General features: G+C 39.9%; 1 protein-coding gene across 1 annotated transcript; it reads right to left on the reverse strand.

Annotated features, from left to right (window-relative positions):
• Positions 1-628: 628 nt before the first annotated feature.
• Positions 629-9,396, reverse strand: psme2 (proteasome activator subunit 2). Its single transcript, XM_063004018.1, has 11 exons — positions 9,253-9,396; positions 8,522-8,554; positions 8,101-8,163; positions 5,724-5,810; positions 5,586-5,631; positions 5,406-5,503; positions 5,134-5,202; positions 3,599-3,666; positions 3,298-3,352; positions 3,094-3,180; positions 629-858 (listed from the first exon to the last, which is right to left on the reverse strand). Exons 1-11 carry the CDS (start codon positions 9,289-9,291, stop codon positions 778-780), a joined length of 726 nt encoding a protein of 241 aa, XP_062860088.1. The 5' UTR covers positions 9,292-9,396; the 3' UTR covers positions 629-777.
• Positions 9,397-10,573: the final 1,177 nt, after the last annotated feature.

The raw sequence follows: 10,573 nt of genomic DNA on the forward strand, positions 1-10,573 counted from the left end.
CACTATGGACACTTATTCACTTCCAGTGGATACATCTTATAAACCACAGTGGGAGCAGATCTATATATATATATAATTTGTTTTGTGAGATGTCCAACAAGATCATGGTCAGGTGTCCAAATACTTTTGAAAAAATGCAGTCGGCTACTGCGCACGTGTTGGAGGGGGCGTGTGACGGTTCGCTCTCCTCAATCGGTGTAGGGGTCAGCACCAGTAGAGATTTTTATGCAGTTGGGTAATAAAAAAGGGTGAAAATGCATTAAAAAAAATGATCAGGGTGTCAAAACCTTTGCACTAGTAAACAGAGTTCAGTAAAAAGCAGGTACTAACATGTTAATTTTATTTATTAATAATAAATAAATTAATAAATCAGTAATCAGTGTGGGGGTCTCAAAGCTCCAGGGTTCTAGGAACCCCCCCCCCCCCCCCCCCCCATTCCCAATATCTCCCCAATATCTTTATAAATGTGAGGATTTTACAAAACATTCTGGCTTTATGAAGAGTCACTGGTACTGGTAGTCTTGTATAAAATCTCAAACTCGGTAAAGTTCGAACCCAGGTCCCGAGGACGCTGGAACTGCGAGACATCTCTGAGTTGGTGAAACAGAACACACGAGTCTCGGCTGGATGGTTTTTAATATTCAAGTTTATTTACTCTGACGTGAATTTTATGAACAGACTGAAGTTATGACTGACTGAAACCATCTAATGTTTAAACAGCGTTTCTACATGAGTGTTGTAGGGAGGGTGACGTCTCACCCTCTGTCTCACCCCCTCTCAGTACATACTGGGTTTCTCCTCTCCTTTAGGATTCACCACCTTCTCCAGGTTCTTACTGATTATATCGTACAGCTCCGCCTGCAACCACACACAGAAACCAGCATATGAGTCTCAGTAAGTGCGTCATTCACCTTTAATTACTGCTTCATCCTGATCAGGGTCACTGTGGGTACGGAACTTCCCAGCAAAAAGGCTTTCGAAGCCGGGATAGGACACCAAACAAACGTAGCTGTGGCACCAACACGATCATAGTTCTAACTGTGAGACCAGCAAATCCTAAGGGATGTTCTAAATTTATGATGGGTTGCCAAATATTCATAAATCATGTCATATAATTATATAGGAAATATGTATTTCCAGAGACAATTTTTTTTTGCACTTCTCTGTCCTCCCTATCTAATTGATTTGTCCTTCTTTATTTAAATTTAATCCCATGGTAAATATACAGTGTATCACAAAAGTGAGTACACCCCTCACATTTCTGCAGATATTTAAGTATATCTTTTCATGGGACAACACTGACAAAATGATACTTTGACACAATGAAAAGTAGTCTGTGTGCAGCTTATATAACAGTGTAAATTTATTCTTCCCTCAAAATAACTCAATATACAGCCATTAATGTCTAAACCACCGGCAACAAAAGTGAGTACACCCCTTAGTGAAAGTTCCTGAAGTGTCAATATTTTGTGTGGCCACCATTATTTCCCAGAACTGCCTTAACTCTCCTGGGCATGGAGTTTACCAGAGCTTCACAGGTTGCCACTGGAATGCTTTTCCACTCCTCCATGACGACATCACGGAGCTGGCGGATATTCGAGACTTTGCGCTCCTCCACCTTCCGCTTGAGGATGCCCCAAAGATGTTCTATTGGGTTTAGGTCTGGAGACATGCTTGGCCAGTCCATCACCTTTACCCTCAGCCTCTTCAATAAAGCAGTGGTCGTCTTAGAGGTGTGTTTGGGGTCATTATCATGCTGGAACACTGCCCTGCGACCCAGTTTCCGGAGGGAGGGGATCATGCTCTGCTTCAGTATTTCACAGTACATACTGGAGTTCATGTGTCCCTCAATGAAATGTAACTCCCCAACACCTGCTGCACTCATGCAGCCCCAGACCATGGCATTCCCACCACCATGCTTGACTGTAGGCATGACACACTTATCTTTGTACTCCTCACCTGATTGCCGCCACACATGCTTGAGACCATCTGAACCAAACAAATTAATCTTGGTCTCATCAGACCATAGGACATGGTTCCAGTAATCCATGTCCTTTGTTGACATGTCTTCAGCAAACTGTTTGCGGGCTTTCTTGTGTAGAGACTTCAGAAGAGGCTTCCTTCTGGGGTGACAGCCATGCAGACCAATTTGATGTAGTGTGCGGCGTATGGTCTGAGCACTGACAGGCTGACCCCCCACCTTTTCAATCTCTGCAGCAATGCTGACAGCACTCCTGCACCTATCTTTCAAAGACAGCAGTTGGATGTGACGCTGAGCACGTGCACTCAGCTTCTTTGAACGACCAACGCGAGGTCTGTTCTGAGTGGACCCTGCTCTTTTAAAACGCTGGATGATCTTGGCCACTGTGCTGCAGCCCAGTTTCAGGGTGTTGGCAATCTTCTTGTAGCCTTGGCCATCTTCATGTAGCGCAACAATTCGTCTTTTAAGATCCTCAGAGAGTTCTTTGCCATGAGGTGCCATGTTGGAACTTTCAGTGACCAGTATGAGAGAGTGTGAGAGCTGTACTACTAAATTGAACACACCTGCTCCCTATGCACACCTGAGACCTAGTAACACTAACAAATCACATGACATTTTGGAGGCAAAATGACAAGCAGTGCTCAATTTGGACATTTAGGGGTGTAGTCTCTTAGGGGTGTACTCACTTTTGTTGCCGGTGGTTTAGACATTAATGGCTGTATATTGAGTTATTTTGAGGGAAGAATAAATTTACACTGTTATATAAGCTGCACACAGACTACTTTTCATTGTGTCAAAGTGTCATTTTGTCAGTGTTGTCCCATGAAAAGATATACTTAAATATCTGCAGAAATGTGAGGGGTGTACTCACTTTTGTGATACACTGTAGATATCGAGATGTATATCTTAAAATTCATATGAATCCACTGCTAGGATGCATTTAAGTGGTTTTAACTGGTCAGGGTGCAGAGGGTGTGGTTTACTGGGAAACACTGGGCACAGGGCAGGAAACCCCCCAGACAGGGGCACCATTCCATCACAGGGCTTCAGATAATACTAATATGATTTAATTATAATAGCTTATGTAATATAAAATTATAATATAAACGTACATAATAGCCGCGGATGTCAAGTAAAGTGATTCTGATCTCGTAGTACGTTGCTTCATCTTTCTCATGAACGAGTGAACGATAATCCATCTGTTAATACACACAATAACACACAAATGATTATTACTGTGCAGAAATAATGATTATTAAATAAATAATTATGTAGGACTGCAGCTGAACACGGTACACATCAGATTCATCACTCACCACGTGCATTTCTTTGGAACCTTTGGCCACAGCGTCGCCTCTCTCTGAGAAATATCTGCAAAACATATCAGACGCTGTTACTGATTATAAACAGCTAATAAAACACCTGTAGTGAAAGTTATATTATCCAGAATAGCAGAAGCTGCAGTTCTAATGTAAATATTGTTGTGTTTTTAGCAGGATTTTATATTCTGTGTAGACTAGACATGGAGAATATGAGTAGATTCTATTTTTAAAGAACTAGTTTAATAGAGATTTGGAGATACAGTTTCACACAATAGTGCAGTATAACAGTCAGTACTTGTTAAGGTTGGTCTGAAATCCTTCCAGTTTAGTTTTTACAGCAGTGATTCGCTCCAGGATTTTCTCCTAAAAACCAAAAACGATCATAAATATTTGGACAAAACAACATTTATAATTATAATCATTATGAAGTTAATATTTTAATGATGGATAACAGTGAATATATCAAGGTGTACTAGCACAGTGTGAGAAGTTAAGACAAGAACTAAAGCACTTTTATTTTTATTTGGTTTAATTTTAATCAAAATATCTGTCTTCTCATATAAAAATAATGTTATTATACAACGATCGGGCATATCATTATGACCACCTTCCTAATATTGTGTGCACATGGTCTGCTACAATGCTTAGGTAGGAGCTACTTGTCAAAGTAACATCCACATGGATGGCAGGACCCAAGGTTTCCCAGCAGAACGTCGCCCAAAGCATCACACCGCCTCCACCGGCTCGCCTTCTTCCCATAGTGCATCCTGGTGCCGTGCGTTTCCCAGGTAAGTGACGCACACACACCCGGCCATCCACGTGATGTAAAAGAAACCTATTGCTCCGTGGTCCAGTTCCGATGGTCACAGTGGTCACACGGCTATGCAGCCCCATACACAACAAACTGTGATGCTCTGTGTGTTCTGACACCTTTTTATCAGAACCAGCATTAACACTCGTCTGTTGGATCGGACCACACGGGCCAGCCTTGTTCCCCACGTGCATCAATGAGCCTTGGTTGCCCATAACCCTGTCGCCGGTTTACCACTGTTCCTTCCTTGGACCACTTTTGATTAATACTGACCACTGCAGACGGGAAACACTCCACAAGAGCTGCAGTTTTGGAGATGCTCTGACCCAGTCGTCTAGCATCACAATCACTTGCTGCCTAATATAGCCCACCTACTAACAGGTGTCGTGATGAAGAGATTATCAGTGTTATTCACTTCACCTGTCAGTGCTCATAAAGTTATGCCTGCTCGATGTATGCATAAAATAAGTTCATTAGCACCTTTCTGCAAAACCAAGTGCCCTAAATTCCCCAGGGTTCTGAAGGTCCCTTAAGTACGAGGACCAAACAAGAACATTCAGCTTCTTTAAAAAGTCTTGATTAGGCAAAATCATGTTTGGGGTTGTTTTGTTCTTAAAATGTTTATCGTTTCTCTGAGTTCGCTCCAGTTGTTTCCTCAGTACTATGTGCAAGGAAGCAGCCCCATATCATGATGCTCCCACCACCATACTTCACTTTAGGCATGGTGTTAAAAATATATTTTCAGTGCTTTGATGTGCTTAAATGTGTCTAGATGCCATTGTGCCAATTTCTATACGTATTTAGTTAGCATAGCTGTGCGTCTAGAAATCTGCATATGAGATTTGATTGGGGTGTAAGGACAGAAATGATTACTGTTTATGGTTATTGCCGCATAAGTGGCCATGCTTCTGGAACGGGATGTCCGACACGCTTATGGTTGGTTTTCCATATTCTTTTGGCCACAGAGTACACAGAGTGCAGTTTTTGTATTATTAATATTAATAAATTATAATGAAAACCTGAATTGCAACTCCGAAGTCGTTTCCATCCTCTATTTTGGGAATCAGTAGTGAGATCCAGCAGGAAACCTGTACAACAAATAAATACATTTAAATTAAACGTGTTGTGTCTTTATGCTGAAAGCCTGACTTAAGATTAAGCCCTGATGTACTTAAGACAGGTAGATACCCAGGACAGGAGGGCAGTGCCACATCCCAGGTAAAAGATCTACCCTACAGTAAGAGGTATTAACTTTTGACTCCTGTGCTATATGTGGTGGTGGATCACTCACAGTGATGCAGGTTTCTTTGAGTTGGAAGATCTCTGGATTCACCACGTCCAGCAGCTTCATGATCTTCTCGTTCCCTTTGATGAAGCCACATTTGGGCCCTGTACAAGCGAACATATCAAATTCAACTGCAAGAACTAGAGCTTTAAACAAGATACTCAGACATAAAAAATATATCGTTACGTTTCTTCTTCTTGTCTTCGCCGTCGTTCTTATCCGTCTCCATTTCCTGTTTTAAAGAACCATCAGTTGGACTTGTTTCATTACAAGCAACAGATGTTTAATATGTATGACTGATTTCGTGTTCTGAGCCGTGCTCACCTCCTCTTCTGGGGTTGGTGGGTCAGGAATTGGAATATCAAGAGGCGCATGCAGAGATGAAAGATCAGAAACGTTCAGTTCCTCCCCCTGTTAATAAAATAATACAACAAACAAACAAAAGAAAACGTGCCAGTTTAGTGCAAGATCTAAAGAACAGCTTATACAGACGTGGGCAAAAATATCAGGACTTATAACAGCCACTAGGGGTGTGCTATATCGTATCGTTTACGATAATACCGGTATAATTTTTAAAACGATAAAAAAATCCCATATCGTGATAATAGCGATATTCTGCGTTGTTTACGTAATGACGTCACGCAGCTACGCAAATGGCGTACGTTCGTTACGTGGGTCATTTGGGCACAGCAACGAGTATGGCGGAAAGCGGCTCTGCGGTGGAGGAGCTCGTTCCAAAAACACCAAGTCCACTATAAATTAATCTTTGGCAACCCAAACCCCAACCACCGCTTTGCTGGCGACTTTTAGCGGAAGTATTTCTGCACGCAGGTTCACACAGGGACGCAATTCAACAGCGCACCTCCACCAAACAGTGCAGGAATACTCTCAACATTAATATCAACCACCAACACAGAAGTAGTACTATTACTGTACTTAGTACTACTTCTGTACTTGGTAGTAATTGTAGCGCGCTACGAGTAAAGGTGCCACCGGGCTCTGTTCGTTCCAGTGTTGCCAGATTGGGCGGTTATCCACCAAATTGGGCGGATTTAGTTGGAAAACAATTTAATAGCAGTTAAATAACACTTCTATTTAAAAGAAAATATTCCGTTTTAAGAAGCTCCAGCATTGAAGAAGGTTATTAAAAGTAAAGTTAAATTTTAATGCTGATTTGGCTTAATAGTGTTGGTCAGTCTGTATCATATTGTTGAAAGAAAATTAAAATGAGTTCTCCATGCATTCACACTGGCATGTTCTGGGGTTCAATTGAGTGTCATCATTACACACAAGTTGGCAGCCAAATGATAAAGTATTGCAAAGGAATATCTTTCTTCCTCATAATGTTAAGGTTGCTATATTTTGGTTTTTCACTTGTTAGGGAAAATGAAAAGAAAAAAAGCGTATTATTATTATTATTATTATGCGGGTCTTCGTGATGTAATTCTACATGGCACTCACTGTAAATGAGTGAGTGACCACATAAGAAGGTGTCAGTTTCTGTGCCACCCCTGTGTGTGAGCGATGGTCTCAGTCTGGCCAGCCCTATGAAAATTGTCTGACTCCGCCATTACATTATGTTACATTATTTTTATTGGAAAGACAAAATACAGAAAAGTGTGCGTAATTCTTACATACTTCTTACATTTTTCTACGAAGTGTTTGAAACTTATATTAATTCTAAATAAAACCTGAACATTATTTTATTTGCAATAGTGTTTTCTTGAAATAAATAAAATATTTTTCAGTGTTTTGTTATATCGCCAAAAATATCGTTATCGCAAAAATAACCTGCAATATCGTGATATTATTTTAGGGCCATATCGCCCACCCCTAACAGCCACATAACATTGATGGATGTTCCAAACCACTTCTTTTGTTAGAAGATTCATGAAACCTTATATTTCTTAATTTAACAGCCATAAGTACAGTCGTAACAACCATGTGTGACTTCACTGAACCCGATGCCTGCGCCGGGCCACAAACATCATTAAGGACTCATTTCACCCTTGTTGCAACCTGTTCTCCTTGTTGCCCTCTGGTAGGTGCTATAGGAGTATCAAGGCCCGCACTTCCAGACTCCTGAAAAGCTTTTAGCCCTCTTTTAGCTATTCAGCTATAAAAACACTAAACTCTCAAAACTTAAAATTTTTGAGATGCTCAAAAATTCCATTGTGCACTGTGCAATGACAATAAAGGCATTCTATTCTATTCTATTCTATTCTATTCTATTCTATTCTATTCTATTCTACATCTATTACACTCGTGTCTGCACAGCAGGCAGAATTTGTCATAAAGTTTGTGATACTTTGGTCCAAAGACGCTTTTAGACAATGTCAGTTGTAAAAAAGTTCTATACGAATGACCGTTCCACTCCGTGTGTATAGATAATAAAAAATGTTTTCATTTGAACACTTTTGAATTGCAAGCGTACCAACATTTTAGCCACATCTGTATGCTGGTCAGAGCAAAGCATAACCCACACATGACAAGCAGGAATAGTGATGGACCTTTTTTACTGGTGGAAACCTACTAACCCAAGACCTCAACATCATCAAACGTCAATAACTTTATTATGCAAAACAACATCTAAATAAGCAAGTGATGAGATAAAGATAAAATTCTTTGAGCACAAAACTGAATTCTTTGTCTATCTGGATTCCTCGTTCATGTCAGTGAGTTAATAAATGTCGGTGTTTACCTTAATCAGATTGTCCAGACGAGTGATTTTCTTTGGAATTTGATTAGAAAAAAGATCTTCCACCTGAATATAATTGTATGAATAAAATCAACTCATTACTTACAGAAATGATCCTCAGCTTAAATTTAAAACTACATGAGATGCAACTTATGTACATTTTATACATTAATATATAATTAAAGATTCAGATATAAGTATATAATTTACTTACATTTAAGTATATAAACAAAACAATTATAAACACATACTAATGTTGAAACGATGATCTGCCTGTATATAAAAATACTAGTGTTCCTATTTAAATATGAAAATATACATATTATATAAGTATATAAGTAAGTACATAAATACATTTACATTAATAAACATGATTAAGCAAAGTTTTGGACAATACATTGAGGTGTTATCCTAAATATTTTACCTTCTGATTCAGGGACAGACGGAAATTATTAACCTGCAGGGAACAAAAAGACCAATTAATTAATTTATACAAGTATTACTTAAAAGAACAGCATTAAAACTATAAGAGCAATATATTTTATTGATGCATCTTTGCCTTAAAATCAAGTCTGGGTTCAGCTTTAGTAAAAGATTTTCTACAAATATTGAAATGAAGTTCAGTCGATCCTAAAATAAATATACATTCTTGGCATTTAGAAGAGGATTTTATCCACTTAACCACTAGGCTACAACTGCCCGGATTCTAGTAACTTTACTGCAGTTGTGGTAAAAGTTCTAGTCCTGATTGTAAAAATTTCTGTAGAATTTAAAACCTGTGTTTAATCTTAAACCCCTTACTGTAAGTGTGGTGAACAATGTAGTCCAGTATTTTTTACCTAAATCTTGGTTTTAGTGTAGTTGGGACTAAAGCTGTAGGTCAGGTGTAATGTCTAAACTTGGTTGTACCAACGATAAATAAATTCCAGTCAAGTGCCATCAGTTTAAGTAGAACTTGTTTAAGCTTAACCCTTGATGTAGTTGTAGTTAAAGCTCTGGTCCAGGTTTAAAGTTAAACCCGTGATTAAACCAGTGGAACGTGGATGAGGCCCGGTCGGGATGACAGGGCGCTTTGTTTATCATAAAAAATCCACCTGATTAAATTTGGCACTTTTATAGAGAAAAAACATGAGATTAAAGTAAATCTGATCTCACCTTGGTCTGGTTCTCGGGTCTGATCTTAAACTTGGACATGTTGAGGTGATGTTGGTCGGTAAACTTTGATGAATTGAGAGAATATAAAGATCGGTAAAGGTGAAAGAATTATAGGGACTTTTCCGCTTTTACTTTCACTTTCCTCTCGCTCCGCCTATTGCAATTTTTTTAAGGGGGACTGGACATAATAACATCTTGATTGGTTCAATAACACCAATAAAATCTTGTATGGTTCAAATTACGGGGTGATAGGGGGGTCTCTGACCATCCTAATTAATACTTGGACCCCTTTTGGGTGGGGGAGGTTTGTTAGTTAGCTAATATATATAATGTTAACCCCCAATTGTCACTATACATTTACATTTTCAGCATTTAGTGGACACTTTTATCCAAAGCGACTTTCAGTACTGTGACAGTTTACAATCTGAGCAACTCAGGGTTAAGGGTCTGGCTCAAGGACCCAACAGTGGCAACCTGGCAATGGTGGGGCTTGAACCGGCAACCTTCTGATTACTAGTCCAGTACCTTATCTGCTAAGCTACAACTGCCCTGATCTGACACCGATCAGGCATAACATGATGACTACCTTCCTAATATTGTGTTGGTCCCCTGCAACTGTGCTGCTCTGTGTATTCTGACACCCTTCTATCAGAACCAGCATGAACTTCTTCAGCAGTTTGAGCTACAGTAGCTCGTCTGTTGGATCGGAACACACAGGCCAGCCTTCACTCCCCACGTGCACCAATGAGCCTTGGCCGCCCATGACCCTGTCGCCAGTTTACCACTGTTCCTTCCTTGGACCACTTTTGATAGATACTGACCACTGCAGACCAGGACACACCCCACAAGAGCTGCAGATTTGGAGATGCTCTGATCCAGTCGTCTAGCCGTCACGATTTGGCCCTCGTCAAACTCGCTCAGATCCTCACGCTCGCCCATTTTTCCTGCTTCTAACATCAACTCTGAGGATAAAATGTTCACTCGCTGCCCAATATATCCCCCCACTAACAGGTGCCGTGATGAAGAGATAATCAGTGTTATTCACTTCACCTGTCAGTGGTCATAATGTTATGTCTGGTCTGTGTATTTTATATTGGATAACCAGTGTTGTACAAAGTACTGTACAATCTAATATTTATTTTTAAAACACACGTTTCCTTTTTGATACATTCAGTAAATGTAACCTATGAGAAATTTTGAAGAATTGTAGAAATGTAGAAGTATGGTAGCCTACTGGATAAAGCTTTGGGCTATCAGTTGAAAGGGTGTGGGTTTGAATCCCAGCTCTGCTATGCAGCCATTAAAACCACCTCCTTGTTTC

The sequence above is a fragment of the Trichomycterus rosablanca genome, chromosome 10 (assembly GCF_030014385.1).
Source record: "Trichomycterus rosablanca isolate fTriRos1 chromosome 10, fTriRos1.hap1, whole genome shotgun sequence".
NCBI classification, from domain to species: domain Eukaryota; kingdom Metazoa; phylum Chordata; class Actinopteri; order Siluriformes; family Trichomycteridae; genus Trichomycterus; species Trichomycterus rosablanca.